This window comes from Monodelphis domestica, chromosome 1, assembly GCF_027887165.1.
Source record: "Monodelphis domestica isolate mMonDom1 chromosome 1, mMonDom1.pri, whole genome shotgun sequence".
NCBI lineage: Eukaryota > Metazoa > Chordata > Mammalia > Didelphimorphia > Didelphidae > Monodelphis > Monodelphis domestica.
Window position 1 is genome coordinate 99,777,966 of NC_077227.1, and position 20,796 is coordinate 99,798,761.

General features: G+C 38.5%; 1 protein-coding gene across 3 annotated transcripts in view; it reads right to left on the reverse strand.

Annotated features, from left to right (window-relative positions):
* ATRNL1 (attractin like 1) overlaps nt 1-9,975 on the reverse strand; it is a 1,148,868-nt gene extending 1,138,893 nt beyond the window's left edge. For all 3 annotated transcript variants that reach the window (XM_001377496.5, XM_007478946.3, XM_056803697.1), the window contains exon 1: nt 9,710-9,975. In XM_001377496.5, coding sequence (XP_001377533.4) covers nt 9,710-9,975 — 266 coding nt within the window. The remainder of the gene's footprint in view (nt 1-9,709) is intronic.
* Between the last annotated feature and the right edge of the window lie 10,821 nt (nt 9,976-20,796).

Here is a 20,796-nt window from a genome sequence, read left to right on the forward strand (position 1 = left end):
CCTCACCATTCCCTGACCAGTGGCCTAGAATATACTTCTTTATCCACCTATTAAAATCTCTCCTTTCAAAGTTCGCCCTTACCATGAAGCCTTTCCCAAGTGGAAATGATCCTGCCCTACTTAATTTTCAAATAACACCTTCTCTGGACCTTTACCTTTGGATTTCATCCCATTCTGCCAACATCACAGTTATGTAGAACAGAATTCACACTTGAATAGCTCTTTAAACTTGGGGAGGTGTTTTCCTCACAAGGAGACACAACTAGGTTTATGGAAGGAATACTGACTTTGTGGTCCAAAGTCCTGTGTTCAGGTCCTGCCTTTGCAACTCTCCATCGACATAACCTTGGATACAGGACATTGTCTCACTGGGCCTCCCTTACCTTATCTGTTAAGGATCTTTTCCAAATCTAAATTTGTTATCCTACAAACTCCATAAGTAAGGTAAACATCATGATCTCCATTTTACAGATAAAAAAAAATCTCGAAAGAATGAAAAGTTAATTGACATTACCATGGATCCAGGAAGGGGATCAGCATCTTCTTCAGGATTTGAAATCAAGTCTCCTCCAAGTCTAGTGTTGCAGCCTCTCCTCTCCTCTGCACTGACATATACTGTGATTTTGCCTATTCGATCATAAACTCCATTGGGGCCAGAAGTGCCATATTGGCCTTTTTACCCCCAGTGCCTAGTATAATGCTCTTCACACAGCAGATGCTAAAGACTGAAGCAAAATGAGGCAGGTCTAGGAAATTATCCCATGCCAATGCTCCTTCCACCAATGAGGCCACCATGGTCTCTGGCTCAGGAGTTCTGCACCACAGTGAACTCTGAGGATTCATTATCCACATTAAATTCAGAATGAAGATGGCAAGAGCTCAGGAAAAGGGCCACCAGGCAGTCTAACGAGGAACAAATGGGCAAAGGTGGGAATAGAAGTGGGCAAGACTCCCAATGGCAATCCTGGCAGGAATCGGGCTGCTGAGGAGTCCTGGCATTGCTAGGGAGACAAGGAAGCCCAGGGTTTTTTTTAAGTTTCATGAAATAATGACAAGTGAAACAAGCAGAACCAAGAAAACACTGTATACAACAGTAATACTGTTTGAAGAACAGCTGTGAATGTCCACCTCCAGAGAAAAAACTGACAAAGACAAAATGGTTTTACATATAAACAGATGTCTTTGACAAATAGTGCCTTCTCTAGTGTGAGATGAGGAGGAAGGAAGGGAGATAGTTCAGAACTTAAAATGTAACAAAAAATAAAATTAATTAAAATTTTAAAAATTAAATTTTAAGTATATGTAAAGAATTTTGAATTGATCTTACCCAAACAAAGAGAGCAGAAGGGTGGGAAATATCAATACCCCACAAAGCATGTTGAGGGCTTTACGAATATTATCTTATTTGATTATCACAATTACTCTGTGAGAAAGGTGCTATTATTATCCCCATATTATAGATGAAGAAACTGAGGCCAAAAGAGTTTAAATAATTTGCCAAGAGTCACAGAGCTAATAAGTGTCTGAAGTTAAATTTGAACTCAGGTCTTCCTAACTCAAGGCCAAGTACTCTATCCAATGAACCACCCAACTACCTAATAGGAAAAGAAATTAGGGGTAATCTCATAACCATTCTAGGTTTGGGTAAAACACATTTCAAAAAGTCCAGAGAAAGAATTAGTAGGATGTTAGTAGACTAAAATTCTACAAGGGAAATGAAATGGGAAAATTATATTCTCTAAAATTACATTCTGAAGAAACAGAGAAATGCAATTTTAATGAGAAAGAAAAAAAGAGAAGTTAGTTGTCCAAAGAGCAATGTGGATGCAAAAAGAACTCTTCAACCAAGTTTTTAAAAGACATGAATATAAGATGAAAGCTAAGAGATTAATGCAAAAACATGGCAAAGTACACTGTAAGAATGTGTCAGGAGTGCTAAAGCTCAAAGATCTGAGACTCATGAAGAAAGCAAAAAAACAGCAACTTAAAAAAAAAAGAGTTATTTTAACTACTGGGAAGAGGGAAAGGAGAATAAAAGAAAGGATAGAACCACTGCTCTTTGTACATGTGATTTGCATTCATTAAAAAAGGGAGAAAAGGGGGCAGCTGGGTGGCCCAGTGGATTGAGAGCCAGGCCTGAGGTCCTGGGTTCAAATTTGGCCTCAGACACTTTCCAGCTGTGTGACCCTGGGCAAGTCACTTGACCCCCATTGCCTAGCCCTTACCATTCTTCTGCCTTGGAGCCAATACACAGTATTGACTCCAAGAGGAAAGGTAAGGGTTTTTAAAAAAGGGAGAAAAGGAGAGCTGCTGACCCTTATTTTGCCTTTGTTTTCTATGTAAAGGAGAATGATCCTTGGTCTGAAAAAGGCAGAACAAAACTGATGAATCAAGAGTGGGTACCTGAGATATAGAATAAAGGAGTAATAGCTTTCCTTGATGTGTGTGTGTCAACAGACCTGAATGAACCACAGCCCAGGGCCCTGAAAGAAAGGTCATCTTTGAATGATCATGGAGAACCACAGAGATATCCCATGGCTGGGAAAGGAAAATGTCTAAATCTACCCCCCCACCACCAAAAAAAAAAGAGGAGAGTAGAATAGGCACACTGCAAGGGGAGCTTGATTTTGATTCTTGGTATAATGATGGATTGTATTATTAAAGGAATGGTGAGCAAATAGCCATAGATGAAAATGATGAGCACAAAGTCAATGTGGCTTAATCAAGAACAAATCATTCTAGACTCCCTTCAGTTAATTGGTTTTAGCCAGGGTTACCGGACAAGTTCTTATGCATAATGCTATAAATAAAATGTCCCCAGATTCTAGCAAAGCATTTGATAAAATCTCTTCTACCACTTTTTGCAGCCAAGATCAAGAGACTTGGGCTAGAACTAGTGATCTCCAGATATTTTTAAACTAGCAGGAAAAATGTATTCAATAAAAACTAATCTATTAATAATTTATGTTTACATATGCATTTTATATATATATATGCTTAGTAATTATGTGCTTTATATGGTTTAACAATTAAATGAATTAATAAATCAATCCAAAAAGCATTTATTAAGTCAATGGTATCAAAATCAAATAGAAACAGAGGCCACTAAGCCATTACAAAGGGATCTCTGTGGACTGCCTATTGACTTAGAAAACCACCTATCAATTATTACCAAAGTTTTCTTTTAGGCAGCTAGGTGGCGCAGTGGATAGAGCACCAGAACTAGTCAGATCCAGCCTCAAATCCTTCACATCTGCCCTCAGAACTCCAGTTTCTCTCGGCTGCCTCATCTGAAAAATGGGGGATTATAATAAGAGCACCCATCTTTCAGGGTCGTTGTGAAGCTCAAAGGAGATCCCAGCTGTAAAGCAGCACAGTACCCACATACATAACAGGTGCTATCTAAATGCTGACTATCATTATTATTATTAATGAAGTACTTAGGAATACACACGCCTCCTTATCAAATATATTACTGTATTAGATTCAACAAGGCCTATAATCATGCCACAGAGCCCTGACAGAAGAGAGACAAAAGGTGTTGCTTTTATTTTCTAAAAGATTCAGCAAATAGAAGGAAATGAAGGTCAGCGGCTGATTATATGGAAATATCATATATTTATAGAGTTTTCCAATGCAGTATGACTTTTTTTTTCATAAGAAGGCAACTTAATAAAAAAATCCAGTACCTTGGGGCAGCAGATAGAGTCCTAGGCTTGAGTTAGGAATACTCAGATTCCTGAGTTTAAATTAAAGCCTGTTTGACTCAGTTTCCTCATTCATAAAAAAAAAATGAGCTGGAGAAGAAAATGGCAAACCACCCAGTGTCATTCCCAAGAAAACTCCAAATGGGGGCACTAAGAGTCTGACATGACTGTAACAACAAAATCTATGCCTTATTTTGGGTTCCACCAGTAGCTGGAATAGGTTTGTTTGGGGTTCCCCCCCAAAGTTTCAGCCTCTATGGAAAGTCCTTTTTTTAAACTTTGAAATATGAATTATGTTCTTAAATTCCAATTGATGACTGTTTAATATGTATAAAAGTATTTTACATTAACTTAGTTACTAAGTTATGCTACTTAGTAACTAAGTTACATTAACTTAGCCTTCCATTGCAAACTGTGGGGCAGCTTATGGTAGAATTCAATGGAGGCATTTTCCTCTAATTTCATTATCACATGTGGACAGGTACACTGGCAAGGACCGTAAGACTTTTAGCCACTGAATGAAAGGCAAGACCATGCCATTAGCAGACGTCTGACTGATTGAGATGGTCCGGGATTCAATACAAAATCCTCCTTTTGGCTCTTAAATTCTTCATCAACTGGCTCCCTTCTGCCTCTCCAGCCTTCTTACTATCTTTACTTCCTCCTACAAACTGTGCCATGCATTGACACAGACCCTTTTGTTTTTACCAACATGAGATACTCCATCTCCCAACTCTAGTTTTCTAGCTGTCTCCCTATTTATCTCTGCCTACTTGCTTCCCTGGATCTCTTCAAGCACAATCCCAGCTTCTGCAAGGAAGCCTAGGCTGGCCCTCTTCCTCCTTAGATTACTTGTCCTGCAGGCATCTTGTTGGCACAAGGTTGTTTGGGCTTTGTCTGCCTTTCTTTGTATCCCCAGTGTACCTACTACATAGCAAAGGCTTAAAAAATACTTGCTGACTGACACTCGGACCAGTCAAGCAATGTCCAGGTGTCAACAACTCCAGGGTCCAGTGCCAAGGAGACAAAAAGAGCAAGTTTCTCCTTTTCTATTGTGCTGTGCTCTGCCATGCCATGCCATGTCTCCCTCCCTGAACAACTGAGTTGATCAGATCCCTGGGGAGAAGGGACCATGGCACCCAGCAGAGAGCGGAGAAAAATCATGAAAATAAAGAATCACCCAAGAAAGCTGAAGCCATAAACAGTACTTAAGAGCAAAGAGATACACCAAAGAAAAACATGAAAAAAGCTGAATACTGTAGGGATAGACATCAAAAGGGAAAATCTGCTTCAGATTGTATGACCCCTTATAATTGAGAATACCAACACAGAAGTGGGCATCTAGAATGCATGGAGTGGGGGGCGGGGAGGATAGAGCCCTGAGTCTGGAGTAAGGAAGATCTAAGTTCAAATCTGGCATCCAAAATTAATTAGCTGTGTGACCCTGGGCAAGTCACTTAACCTTGTTTGCCTGTTTCCTTATAGGTAAAACTGAAGTAAGCACTTATCTACCAGGGTTTTTATAAAGATCAAATAATATTTATAAAGAGCTTAGCATGGTATTTGGCACAGAGGAAGGACTATATAAATGTTAGCTGTTATTATTACTACTACTAGTTCTGGAGTCGAGAAAGAAAGCTCATGGCATAAAACACCAGCAGTTATCATTTGTGTATCTTCTAGGTGATTCACCATGATTGTACTCTAAGTTTGAACTCAATCTCCCCATGAACCTCTGTATATGTGAAACAGTTGGCTCCAGTTTTTTAGGGGAATTTTTACTACTATTTTTACTATACCATCTTAATAAATATCTTGGCTAAAAGAGAAGTGTTGCTACTGGATGGTAAACAATTGGAAACACTATTGCCATGGGGCAGTACAAGGGGCAGGAATTTAATCCTTCAGGATTACCCCTAGAATCCTGAGAAAAAGAGCACTCAGCTGCCAGCTGGGAATCCAGCCTGTTAATGCAAGTGGGAGTCAGGAAAGTGGCCCCAGAGAGGGAGGCACAGCAGCATAAAGGGAAAATGTGCCATATTATTGACCACATGCTACTATGGTCGGAAAGAATAAAAGAAATATCTAGAATCACGCAAATCTCCTTGAGGGTGACAAGAGAGTGGTTATTTTTATAGGTTATTTCAAACAGATACTATCACTCTGAACATGTTCAAGTAGAAGGAATATATATTAAACATATATTGTAAGAAAAATGGATCTCCTTTTTTTCTCCCAATCAATTCAGAAAAACTTAAAGAGTATAACTAAATAATTCATCAACTTGCTTTTCTACTTTTGTAACATTAATGCCAGCATAATTTTTATTTAGTTACTTTTTCCTTCCTTTTTTATATTGTTATAGAATATTATTCTAATTTCATTGTTGGCATGTTAATTCAATTAATTTAGAAGCTCAAATGTAATTATTAAAGATATTACCAGTTACACCTATATGAAAGCCATATATTTATACTTACTCAATAATACAAAAAACTCATGGATATAAGTAATTCATTACTCTTTGATATATGACAAAAATAGAATTACATAAGGATACTGAAAAACCAACCTAATTTCATTAAAGGCTATTTATTAATGAGTATAATTTGAAATATATATTTGTCACCCACAGAAAAATTATATTGCCTAAGCTGGTTCTTTACAATAGAATTTCAGTAAGCCATCACAGAAATATCATGCGTTAATTGTGATCCTTATGTAAGCCAATATTATTGTTTAATTTACCTCAGAAGTAAAGTATCTGTTGTATTTACAGATAAGCATATAACTTAATAGGGGATTTGTTAATGATGAAGGATTGTTGTTTTTGAACAATATACTACATACTAAAATGTTTTCTAACATAAAAAACTAATTTATGTGAATTTTAATATCAGAAGTTCTTACATCACTTTAGCAAGAAAATCTTAAAGAGTATAACTGGAGTTTGTAGTGTATATTTAGTTTATGAAATAATTATTTTCACCAATTCAACTTCTAGAATAATTGTTTCAGTAAAATAATGCTTGATAAAATGTTTTTAGTTTAATGTAATTAGTACCAGAAAAAAGTGAATATAATTAAAAAGTGGTAAATATTGATCACTTTACATTTTACAAAGTAGCCATGATCAATTCAACTCTTAACACTTGGAAACTTCCAGTCTTATCTTTCTCCAAAACATAAACAGTTTTACCTGTCAGAGTAAAAGCATAACACAAATTTCAAATAGGAATAGGTGAAAAACTACAATCAATTCTTTTAAAATACACTAAAATACAAACAGTTTTGCTACAATATCTGCTCTTTCTTTTTTTTCCCCTACCCATCAATCTTCCAGACTGGAGAAGCATTTGAAGAGTACTCTTATTCCCTAGTGGATTCTCTATAGTAGAAAAGCTAGGTTACCATGGAACCAGCCAATTAATTTTGACACCTGCTTACTAAGATTGATCAATCATTTCTGATGTCTGTTTGGTAGGTTGCTATCCTTCAGTTTAGAAAAAGATTTCTCAGGATAATTAATGGCTTGAGAATTTCTATTTAAAGACTTTCTCAGTATATTAATAGTTCACTGTCCTGATAAAGTCAGCTACCATCCTGGAAATAAAACCTTCAACAATGAATAGGTTGCTATGGACTTCATTTCAATTATGATTTTCTTTTAAGGATGATTTCCTTTCTTGACTATTAAAGAAGACTGAAAGCAGATTAATCTAAATTAAAGTGACTATAATCACGAATTTTAAAATGAAGGGGATTGAGGGATCATCTAGTCCAACCCTCTCCTTTTGTAGTTGAAGAAAAATAAGGCATGAAAGGGTTAAGTGACTTACTCAAAGTCACACAGGTTTTAGTGGAAGAGACTGGATATGAACCAAGGGCCTTTGACTCCTGATCTTTTCACTTTACTATGCTCTCAGATTAGATCTGGAAATAAGAAAAGCATGCATAAGTACTGGAAATCACAGTAAATAACCTATTCTTTAAAAGCAACAAATGTGTTAAATGATCAGTTTATGATATATTTTCATTTACATGTACAAACATTTAAAACTCTTCATTATAAGTGAAAATGTGAGAGATATAATTGATAAGTGTTATTATTTAAGTCTGTTTTTATTTTATTTACTATCCTCCTTACTGATGGAAACAACATCTGCTTGTGAAGTCACTAGCAGAGAGCCTCCCCATCCCACCATCTACCCTCCCCCCAATCCAGCTGGCCAACAACTAGCTCTACTGCTATAAAATACAGCTGTGAGCATCTCTTGAGTCCACACATGTTTGTGATCTTAAGAGAAATAGGAAGGATTCATCACACCAAGCCAAATGTCCCCAAATTACATGTCATTCAGACAATTTTCATGTTGAGATATTAAAAAATAGATATGGCTTCTTTATTCTCAGCTTCAGCTGCCAGTTTATACCTTCTAAAACTCTGTACCAATTGTAAGATAATGAAGTTGACTGCAATTGGCATGAGGACCAAGTCACTTTTCATAATTTGAGAAATAGTTAAACCACCTGTCCTTCTGGAAAGAAAGCTATAAACAAATGCTGAAAAAGGAAATTCAGTAAAATATCACTGGTGAAACTGGATAGTTCATTTATTTTTTATAATACAACCTTGATTAGCCTCTCTTAAAATAATAAGAATCCTAGATTATGCTTATTTTAAAGGCATGTACCAAAGATGTGCTTTAATCTATATAAGTAGATTTTTAAAAAAAATTAATTCTGACTGAAAACAAGTAGATCATAACACAATGCCCATAGATTTCTTCTAAAATACTAAATATCATGATTTTTCACATTAAGTTCATAGTCTATTCATAAAGCAAAGGAGAATTTTTGTGAATATCCTAATAAAAGGACTATTGGCATTATCTTAATTGTCAAAAAGCTTGGGTGGGCAGGCAGAGAAAGCAGAGCTAGGGGCTTTAAAACTCTAAGGACATCATTGTATTCCCTCATAGAGTAATGAGATTATTCTGTTCTGGCACTGATTATAACCTAGATATATGGCATTCTTCCCTTTGACAAGATACCTACAAATAGAGCATAATAGGGGTTTCACCTGGATTTCTCTTTCATTCACAGTAATTATGAGTAGTGTTCAGATTCCCAGGCTTACAAACTAACCATTCACTGGATATTCTCAACCAAAGTCCTGAACAATTAATAAACTTTACAACTGTCCATTGAAAGTTAAAACAGAAATTATAGTTTAATAGCCAATTTGTTTGCTGTTTCCTTTTATATTTTTTTCTCCTAAATCAGACTTCATCAAAGCAAAGACATATAAAGTTGTATGACAAAGTGTTCACCTCCATACACCTGAGAAATATTCTCAAAGACGCTACTTTCACAATTTATCTAGAAATAATAATGGGTGAAATAACCTTACTTGGGCTGACGACGGTCCGACAATATTCATTCATTCCTATACATACACACACACACGAACCAGATAGTTTCCAAATCTCTCGGTTATTTCCATCGTTCCTTCACTTTCCTATAATTCACCACATCTCTCAAACCGGAATTCCCCTCAAAAGAATAGTGAAAGTGAGAAGGGACTTTCCAATGGAGAAATTCAAAACTGCAGGATTATCCCTTGCTGCAGGAGCCTGGGACCCACAAGCAGGACTTCGCCGCCACCTCCATTCCGGGGACGCAGGGTTCCCCCAAAGTCCCCATTCCGTCCTTGGCCTCTCTCCTCCACAGACAGTCCCACCCATCCACCTTCCTCCTTCTACTCCTTCTCCGTTACACCTGTCTCCTCTTCACCTTGATGCAGCTGCTGCTGCTGCGGCGGCGGCTCTCCAGGGCACAGCGCCGGTCCAAGCCCGTGTCGGGTGCCCCGGAGCTGGTTTGGAGGTGGACTTTAATCAAGAAAAGGAAGGAGACAGGATGGGACCGAAGGAGGAGAGAAGAGGCGAGGCCTGAGCCGTGGGGGCGGAAAGGGGGGAGAAGGAGGCGGCCAAACTACTTACTTGAACCTGCCCTGGCAGTGCTGGCACTGGTCCCCCACCCAGCCCTGGTCGCAGAGGCAGGTGGCGTTGACACAGCGACCTGAGAAGCAGGAGGAGCTCCTGTCGCATGGCTTGGACTGGGATACCTGGGCGTAGAGCACCAGGTAGAGGAATCCGTAGCCGAGCAGCCAGCTGGGGACATCCAGCAGCCAGGAGGAGGCGCCCCCACCGGCCCGGGCTCGCCTCAGCGCGGGGGCCGCCTGCTGCTGGGCCCCCGGCTCCATCATCAGCCGCCCGCGAACCCCGAGGCTCCGCAGGAGGAATCGGGCCGGGAAGCCCCTGAGGTTGCTGCTGCTGCTGCTGCTGCTGCTGCAGCCGCTGCGGAGGCGGCGTGGGCGGAGGAGGCGGTCGCAGTCTTCTTCACCGGCGCCGGCCCCCGTCCCTCTCCCCCCAGAGGACGGATGGAGCCCGGCTGCCGCCGCCGCCTCCGCTCGGCTCCCCCAAGTCCAGCACGGGCATCGCCGCCCCCACCCCCGCCCCCCTCAAGCTCGTGACCTTGGCCTCGCTGGGGCGACCCTACGATAGATAACCGAGCTCGGGACTGAGGACTGCACGGGATGGCAGGCTGAGGGAACAGCGGCCGCCCGCCACTGTCCCTCTACTGGGGACCCGGTTCGGGGTATTCGGAGCTGGAGAGGGGCGGGGAGGGAGAGCCCCGCGCTCCCGGCTCCGCCTAGCCTTCCGCGCCCAGCCAACTGCCTCGCGCCGGGTGGGGGAGGAGGAAGGGGCGACCCAACGGGAGAATGATCCTGGGGGGAGCAGGACGATGGAGAGGTAAGGGTTAACCCCAAATAGCCGCTCTAATTGGCGAATGTCCCAGCCCCCCCCACCCCCCCCCAGCCCCAGCAGCCATTTTCTCGCTGGTCCAATTAAGAGCCCGTAAGGGTTGCCTATTTTAATCCGTAGAGCTCTCAGCCCACCCCACTCCTACCTTTTCAGGGTACACTCGCTTTCCACCCACGAGCCCAAAGCTTTGGTCTCTTCCCTCCGCCTCCTTCCAAATCACCCCGTCCCTCTCTCGCCTCCAAGTCCTCTGACACTGGCCAGGTTCTCTGTCTCTCTCTAGCCAGAGGACTAGAGGTCTAGGAGAAGCAGTCGTCCTTCGTCAGAGGATGCTCCGGCAGTTGGGGAACTAAATCTGCTTCTGGTGAAAGAATGAGAAGATTGAAGCTTCTTTTATCATTCCCAAGGTGTTTTTCTTTCCCCCTTCCAAGGTTCCTGACAATTGCTGCTACTTCTTCTCATGGGACCTGGACCACCACTTCTTCCATCCTTTGAAGCTGCACCTAGTCTCTCTCCAACTTCTCTCTTTCCTCAAATCCTCTCGAATATTTGGGGAGGGGGAAGGGGACAGGAGCAGCAGCGTGGTGAAAGCAGTTGGCTTGCAGTTTCAACAGAAATAGTACTCTCCAGCCCCATGTCTAAAAAGAAAGTGTACTTCCTTCCAACCTTCCTGCCTGTTCTTTTCCTTTCATCCTTACTCCCTTTCCTAACCTCAAAGAGAGAAACAACACAAAAGAGCTGGGCATGTGCAGCAGGCTAAAGTCTTTGGGGGACTGCAACTAGGGCCAAGGAATTGTAGGGTTTGCAAGGACAGAGAAGAGGGTACATAGTGTACTGAAAAGAAATGAAGGGCATGGAAAGGTACAGTATTTCCAAAAAGAAGGGGAAATCCCTTAGAACATCATGCTGTGTGTTTATATTGCAACCCAGTAGCATCTCTTCTTCCCGGAAACTGCAATCAGCTTGAGAGAACCTGAATTCCAGCCCAGTCTGCCTCTCTTCCAACCTCCACAAGGATTAATGGTCATCTTAAGTTACTGTTTCGTTCTCCATCTGGGACAACATTCCTGATGTAAAGGAGATTGCAACATCAGTGGATGGGGGGGGGGGGCGGGGTAGGGGTGGACGGGTTATGTTCGTGGAAATGATGTGAAGGAAGAAAGGGCTTTCCTTCTGCAGCTGCAACTTTTCTTCCTTTTGATGGCTTTTCCAGATATTGTGGCATCTGTTAAGTGTATGGTTTGTATTTTTGCACTTTCTCTAATAGAATATTTGGGTCTCTTCAGGAAAAGAAGGCTGTTTGTGCTTCTCCTTCAGCATTGTTAAGGGCCAATGCCAAATAAAAGTAGGCAGTATTCATATGAAATTCCCAGAGCCCTAGGGAAGTCATTTCTGACCATAAAAAGTTTTAGCAGTAGTATCATTATAATGCTAACAAAGTATACCACTGTTCATCTTGGCTTTTATTGCTGAGCTCCTAGGAAACATCAGAATATTTTAAATTCTTCTTTATTAAAAAAAAATAAAAGACCAAAGTGAGTGTAATGCACAACTATCTTTTTTTAAGTTGAAAGTGACAGCATATTTAACTTAAGATTTTATCTCTCAGAAGTTAGACCACTCTTCTTTGCCTTTTGTTAATAACTAGATAAATGATCCAGAGAGGTAGTCAATAGGGAGGAAGGAGCTTAACTGGTTAGGGAAGGAGAGTGGGAGAAGACCTAAAGTATCCATGCATAAAATCATCCTATTCCTATCCCCAAAGGAAAACAGAGGAGTCAGCCTCTTCCTACTACCTAAACACTTAGATTGCCCTTTGAGGACTTCCTTTCTTCTTTCCTATTCTGGGTATTTTGACCTGATTTCACCCAAATACACGTTTTAAAAATGTATAAAAGGTAGAAAAATATAAGCTATATAGGGATTTAGTTAGCTTGAATAAATTCAGAAATATGTGAATGTCCAAATTCCAACTAATGGCTCAATACCATCATGGCAAGAGAATTCCACTGGGATGTTCCTTGGTTCTATGCTTGCCTTTATGTTCTTTATAACTTTTATTAATTACATGGATAAAGGTTAAGATGACAATCCCATAAAATCTGCAGATTACTCAATACAGGAAAGGATAGTTTAATATACTGTATGGCAGATTTGAGGTCAGAAATTATCTGGACAGGCTAAAACACTGGGCTGCATGTAGTAAAGTAAAATCCAAAGGGGAGAGATAATGTGTATAGATAGTCTTATATTGTTTAGTCATTTCATGTATGTGTGACTTCATGATCCCATTTGGAGTTTTCTTGGTAAAAATCCTGGAATGCTTTACCATTTCCTTCTTCGGTTCATTTTATAGATGAGGATCTTGAAGCAAACAGGGTTAAAAGACTTGCTCAGTGCTATATAGCCACTAAGTGCTTGAGGCAATCAAAACAGATGATAAAGATAAAGCCCTTCAAAGCAGATAGAATAAACCAGGTTAAAGGTAATAGATAGGTCTCAAGCCCATCAATGAGTCAGGGGAATGTCTACTCTAAGCATGTGAAGGTTTTTCTCTTGTGGAATGGGCAAAAAAAATCAATTTGTTCCAACAGCCATGAAAGCTGCTGAGGTAGGTGCTTGGAGTTCCTAGAGTTTGGTCAGACATTGAAGAGGCCAAGATCATGCCACTTCATCTCAGAACATCACCATTTGTCCCACCTTGTCTTGCCACTGGATTTTGATGACTCTGAAACAGAGGGTGAGATTGATTACTGTGCAAATCTACCTCACTTAAATCCAATTTCATGCATAAGTCAAGATACCACCCAAAGATATTATTGATCCTCTTCTAAACAAAGGATGAGCAAAACATTAATAATATGGAAAGGTTCTCTTCTTCTAAGTTTGTTTCTTGGGTATCCCTGGCTCCAAAATGTTTCTTTTTCTTAGGCATTTTCTTCTGTTTACTCTTTTCTCCAGCCTTAATCATTAATTTAGATTTGGGGTCAGGACCAGCCTCCATATAGTTCTATAAGGAAAGGAATGGCCTTGCAGATTAAAGCATACCATTCTTGATTTTATTTCCTCCATGAATTTTTCTCTAGTGTGAACAATATGTGTCTTCTTTCACAACATGATGAGTATGTATTATATAACATATAAACAGCATATATTACCAGTCATCTTAAAGAGGAGAAAGAGTTGAGAGGGAGAGAGGGAAAGAAGATGGATCATAAAATATCAGGAAATGAGTTTTTATGATTGAATCATGATGTTAAAAAGAAAAAGGAAAACACAAGGCCTTCTTTGAGATTGATCTGTAATATGTGGTATCTGAGTAATGAATAATATTCATAATTTACATTACTGAGAATAATATAAATTCACAGATAAATCAGTAAGAAATATATACAAGGAAATACAAAGTAATTTCAAGAGTGAGAACATGCTAACAAATGCAAAGATTGAGAAAGACATAAGAGCTCATTTGGTCAATACCCAACCTGTTATTTGAAAGAAACTAAGACTTCTAAGTGTAAAAGGAAAGCATTCCAGCCAAAGAATGTCACCTATGCAAAAGCATGGAAGACAGAGATGGGGTGTGATTCTGGCATCAACTAGCCAGCCAATTTGACAGTTATAGGAACCCATGAAGGGGAGGGAAATAGTATAAAATAAGACCACAAGATCTTATATGTTGGGGATCATATGGTAGTGTCCTTTAAATAGATTTTTAAAATTTATCCTAGAGAAAATAGGCAGCCACTAAAGGTTTCTAAGTAGAACAATAACATACTTATATCTCTGTTTGGGAATATGGTGTAAAAGCTATAATTCCAGTAAAACTAGAAATTGTCTTAGTGCCTGAAATTTTCATTTTACTTCCCACTATTTAATACAAAAATATGAACTCCAGGGGAAAAGCTCTTTCTAAATATGTCTCATCAATATCTGAACATTCTTTGATGACTTTTCTCTGATTCCCTTCCAGCCAGCCAAAGTTTGAAAATCAGCTCTATCTCTGATATGCTTCCAGATAGATGGAAAGAGTAGCCTCTTCCAAAAGCAGCCCTGTTAAAGGCCAGTAAGAGAAAGCAGAAAAGCATAATTCTCACATTCACTTTAGCAAAGACTTTAAAAATAAGAGCATCAGTCTGAGAAATGTTTGTTCTTAAATCTGCTAGTGAGGACAAAGGCAATTCATAGGAAAAAAACTGGTGCCCCTTTAATATGAGAGTTTTCTAGTCATTAGTACACTGTATATAGTCTTTATTCTGGTAATGGATCTACCCATTTTTAAAAATACCATATGACAACTTTGAGCTAAATTCTTAACTTTTTACTGAAGATGAAATATTCCTACACATTTCCCATTCCTCCTGCCCACAAGGAAAAATAAGCTAGATCTCTTGGAGTTTTAGTCTTCACTAATTCCCTGTGAAGTAAGGCAATGGAGGTACAAAGGAGGTAAATGATTTACAATGATCACACAGCTTATAGTATGAACTGAATCTAGAGATCAAGTTCTCCTGATTGCCAATCAATCAACAAACATTTATTAAGTGCCTACATAGATGGGGGGGGGGGGGTAGCCAGGTGGTTCAGTGGATAGAAGATTCAACCTCCTGCATTCAAATCTGACCTCGGACACCAACTGTGTGACCCTGAGCAAATCACCTAACTCAGTTTGCCTCAATTTCCTTTTATGTAAAATGACCTGGAGAAGGAAAGGGCAAACCACTTTTATATCTTGCCAAGAAAACCTCAAATGATGTCACAAAGAGTCAGACATGACTGAAAAACAATAGTTGCTAGGAAGAAAAAAAGAAACTCTGCTAGGAGGATGCTACATAAATACAGACAACTATAGATAGAGCGGAGAATGAAATGGAACAAGAACAGATCCAAGAATTCTAGGAATGTATATGACTGGAGACAACTAATAATTTTCCTAAGGAATATATCTCTCACTTGCCTATTCAAAAGCCTTCAATTGCTTCCCTTTCCCTCTAGAATATAATACAGGCTCCTTAATCTGGTATTAAAGGCCCTAAAAATCAAGCACCTCGGATCTACCTCTCCACCTTTCTGTCACTTTACCTTGAATTTAATGCAGCCCCTCTCAAGGAACAAAATACCATCTGTATAGCACTTAAACTAATTCTACAGCATTTATTGATCATTTACAAATCAGTGATGGTATTCACACACATCACAAAAAGATGCAAGTATGTATGTGCCAATCCATTCCACTAGCTACACAATCTCTCTTTTGCCATTTCCTGAGTGATAAAAGTGTGTGTAATAGGTCCAGCAAGATTCTGTCCAGTTCCAGGCTGAGTCTAAATGGTAATGGCTGTAACAGTAGCACTGTTTTATGTTCAGGAGAATAAAGGAAACTTAAGACTCCAAATACAGTGAATTCCAGACACTTTCGAATCCATCAATAATGAGCAAGTGAAACCAAGATGCACTTAGGTTTGATAGTGTTTCTCTAGAGGGAAGGATATGGAAAAGAGGAACTATATTCATGAATCAGCCTTTATTTAGCAGTTTCTGTCTACCTGTCCAGACCACACACTCTACAGTCTTGGTTGAACCAGACGTGGTTGAACTTGCTATTCCCTGAACTCAACATGCAACATTCTGCCAAATACCTTTCCTCCTTTTAGAATTTAGACTTTTAGAATTCTGATCTACCTTCAATTTTTGATCCAGGTACCACCTCCTCTGTGAGATCTTTCCTGATTTCCCTCTCTTTACAAGCTGAGATGGCTAGGTGGTGCAATGGGAAGAGCACTAGGCCTGGAGTCAGGAAGATCTAAATTCAAATCCTGCCTCAAATAATTACTATGTAACCCTTGGCAAGTTACTTAGCTTCTGCCTCAGTTTCCTCAACTACAAAAATGAAAATAACAGCACCTGCCTTGCAGAGTTGTTGCAATGATTAAATGAGCTAATGTTTTCAGAGCACATAAAACAGTACCTGGCATGTAGCTTCCTTCTGTTTCCCCTCCACTCCCAAAAAGAAAGATATTTGGCTGTTCCCTAACAATCCATTTTTATATAGTGATCTCAAAATATTTGAAGATTTTTAAAAATTTGATTTCATGAAGTTTAATGACTGCTGCTGCTATTATGTGGTAGATGAAATCAATAGAATTTAGTGTGGAAAACTTACAGATTCTTTCTCATTAAAAAATAAAGTGGTAGATCTATTGATTTTTTGATTGATGCACACAAATTTCCTTTCTCAGTTGCTTGATTTTAGAATGGCCTGTTGTCCAATTATTACTTATTCTTTGTGTTAGACTGAAGCCTGTGTGGAAGTACCTGGGTTCTCAGGATAATGAGCACTGTAGATATGGTGGCAAAGAGAAACACACACAAAGGCATACTCAGTATTCTAGCTATTTAAAAGGCAACAGGTTCAAGACATTGAAGGAAAAAAAAACAGTTGATGAGTTTAGAAAATGGAATATCCTCAGAAAGACCATACACCTGTTTTTAAATGTATTTCTTTTCTATCTGCCTCACAAAACAGAACTATCTAATTCAGCCTACAACAGTATTATGCATTCAAACATTCCTTAAAGAATTATCGATGATGATCTATTCATGAGTGTAAATTCATTTACATAAGTAGTGAACAACTACTTCAGATATAATAGAATTATCTCTCTCAATTCTCAATTTCTCCTCAATTCTCAAATTCTCTAGAATACAACAGGGAAAAAAAAGAATACAGTAAGAGAAAAATGTTTTAATAAAGAGACTTATGAGAAAGAGTCAGAAGGACCTCAATACCTAAATGAACATGTATGATCACATACTTACAAATGTCTTTTTTTTAATTACAAATTTTACAAAACCAAATTAAACAAACAAGAAAAAGAAGATTATAGATAAATGAAATCACAAATCTCTTATATATTTCTTACTTTTATTCATATCTACATAATAAATCCCATCCACAATTGTCCAGTCCCTCCTTGTCCTCCCTGAATCACAGAAGTTATCAACTGGGAGACCAACCGTTCATACAAGCTAACTCTTTCATGTTTTTGACTTTCAGATCACTTTCTGGAGGTAACTAACATTCACAATTTATTCTTCCATTATTAATTCTATCGCTGTGTCTAATGTTCTCTTTGCTCTTTTCAATTCACTGTTCATTATCCTATGTAGTTCTTTCTAAGTTTTTTTAATTAGTCTACGCATCACTTCTTATGGTACAGTAGTATTTCATTACAATCATATACCACAATTTGTTTAGCCATTCCCCAATTGATGCTCATCCCCTCGTTTTCCAATTCTTTGTACCACAAAGGGAGCCACTATAAATGTTTAGGAACATATGGGTTCTTTTTTTCTCTTACTTTAAAAAAAAATGTGTCCTTAGAACATCTCTAAGGGTATAGAGAACTTTATAACTTCCTTGGTGTAATTCCAAATTGCTCTTCAAAATGGTGGGGTCAGTTCATAGTTCTACCAATAGTGCATTAGTGCCCTCATTTTTCTACATCCCCTCTAACATTTATCATTTTGCCCTTTTGTCATTTTAGCCAGTCTGATTTAGAGAGATGATACCTCAGAATTGTTTTGGTTTGAATTTCTCTAATCAGTAACCATTTAGAGCATTTTTTTTTCAAATGCCTATGTATAATTTTGATTTCTTCATCCAGAACTTATCTTTTTGTGTCTTTTGCCCATTTATCAATTGAGGATGGCTCCTATTCTTATAAACTTGACAAAGTTCTCTATATAGTTTAGATATGAAACCTCTATCCAAAAGACTGTAAAATGTTTTCCCAATTTTCCGCTTTCCTTATGATCTTGGCAACATTTGTTTATCCATACAAAACCTTTTCAATTTAATGTACTCGAAATTATCTATTTTACATTTCCCAATGTTCTCCATCCCTTGTTGACTCATAAATTCCAATCTTATCCTATCAATAAAACTGATAGATAATATAATCTAGACCTAGTTTCTGCCAAAACTACTTGTCCCTGCAACTTTTACCAAATGGTGATTTCTTATCCCCAAAACCTGGATCCATGGTTTTGTCAAATACAAGATTACTATAATCATTAACTTCTGTTCGTTGCTTGTTCTGTTCCAATGATCTACCTTTCCACTTATTAGCCAGTACTGAATAGTTTTAATAATTACCACTTTATACTAGTTTAAAGTTTTTTACTGCTAGATTCCTTTTACAAATGTCTTTTTGTAACAGTATCACCCATCTAAGGCCTTCCCTCTGACTGACATAAGGTTAAAGGATTATGGGGTAGACTAGGTGCCTCTTCTGTTTTCTATATCTAACTTCATGAAAAAGAAGCCATAGAAACCTTTTAGGAAAAGAATTTTCTTTCAGTTCAATTGATTATAAGTTCAACTTAACCCAGATAATAAGAGGGGAGGAAAGGAGTCTCTATACTATTTTAATGGAAGAACTCAATGTTTTGTTTTCAGTTGATTAATACCATTTTAACAGATGTCTCTAGTTAATTTTTGCACTCCATTTTCTTTTCTTAAAATGAAAATAGGCTCTAAGAGTCATCAGATGCAAAGCAATGGGTATAAATGAAAATGCAAAGAGATATACCTGTAACTTCACAGGACAGAGAGCAATGTTTTGTCTGCAAGCTGCAATCCATTATGGCTACACCCAGATGGTGGAGTGATCTTCAGAGTTGGATCAGGTAGAATGTTTGTAAACAGGCCAAGAAATGAGTTTGTTTTTCTCTCTTTTTTTTGTAATGAAAATTCAGCCATTGTGGAAAGAATATGAAGTGTCTGAACACTGAATCTCCACAAATATGTGCTCTCATCAAAGTTTTCTAGAGGTTCTGACACTAACAGGAAATATGCTAACATTTGCAAGAAAAAGAGAAAAAAAATAGTTTCTCAATTCTTAAAAGAGAATTATAGAGTCTCAAACTAAGGAAGAACAAGAAATGGTGAAGGCAGAGAAATTACAATGCATTGCACTTCAAGGCAAAAACAAACTAAAAAAGCAGCCCCCAAAAAACACAGCCAATGCTGGCAGATGAAAGCCAGGCCCCACAAATCCCGATAACATGACATCCTCTTTATTAAAAACATCAGTCTTGTATGACTTTAAGCACAGTGATTTTGAAAATGTATACTGGTAAATTAGAACCACGTTTATGATTCTTCCTATTGCAAGTCTTTCACCCGTATCCTTCTGTGAGGATGATGTGAAATTTTCAATTAAATGAGGCAAATCAACATGAGCATTGCTGATTCTAACATGATAACCCCAAATTTTCCATTAAAAATTGCTGCTTAACTCAGTCTTTTGGGGAATTAGAAGGATGAGCTCCCTACCTAGGAAAAGAAAAGAAAAGAAAATGAATATATAAGTGAACATTTCAGATAGTAATAATTCTATAATGATTTACCTCATAGGATTGTTATGAGGAAAGTGTTAACCCTGCTCTTTGGTCCTGGAGGGGTCATAACATCACTGATATTGCATATTGACACAAATACCACTGCATTAATAAAATCTTCTACAAAATGAAAATCCAAGTGTTTTGTGTATTATAGAATAGATTCAAGGCATGGAAAAAAAATCTCATGGAAGTCAGGGTTTTGTTCTGTTGGGTTTTTACCTAATACAAATGGCAAGATAAAATGTGGTGCTTACTTCTCCTAGATACTCTTCCTATTAAGCAAAATGAATTAACTTAAGCAAAACCAAGAGTATTATAGCCTCCAGAAAGTCATTGATTGCTTCTTTTCAGGAGAATTTATTTTCTGATATATTATTACCTGATATTTTTATATATTTGGGATATGTTCCACATATTCACCAATCCAGGAAGATCATTAGAGAAGCTTCAATGATTTGCTCTGAGAGACCTCTGATGGAGCTGGGAAAAGAGAGCAAAAGAGAGTGGTGGGAAGAAGAGGGACAGATAGAAAAAGGAGGAGAGGTGAGGCAAAAAAGAGTAAGACAGACCAGAGATGGCAAGATCATTGCAAAAGATCAGGCAAACATTCTCCAATTGATAAATGGGCAAGGGACATGGATAGGTAGTTTTCAGATAAAGAAATCAAAACTATTAATAAGCACATGAAGAAGTGTTCTAAATCTCTTATAATCAGAGAGATGCAAATCAAAACAACTCTGAGGTATCCCCTCACACCTAGCAGATTGGCTAACAAGATAGCAAAGGAAAGTAATGAATGCTGGAGGGGATGTGGCAAAGTAGGGACATTAATTCATTGTTGGTGGAGTTGTGAACTG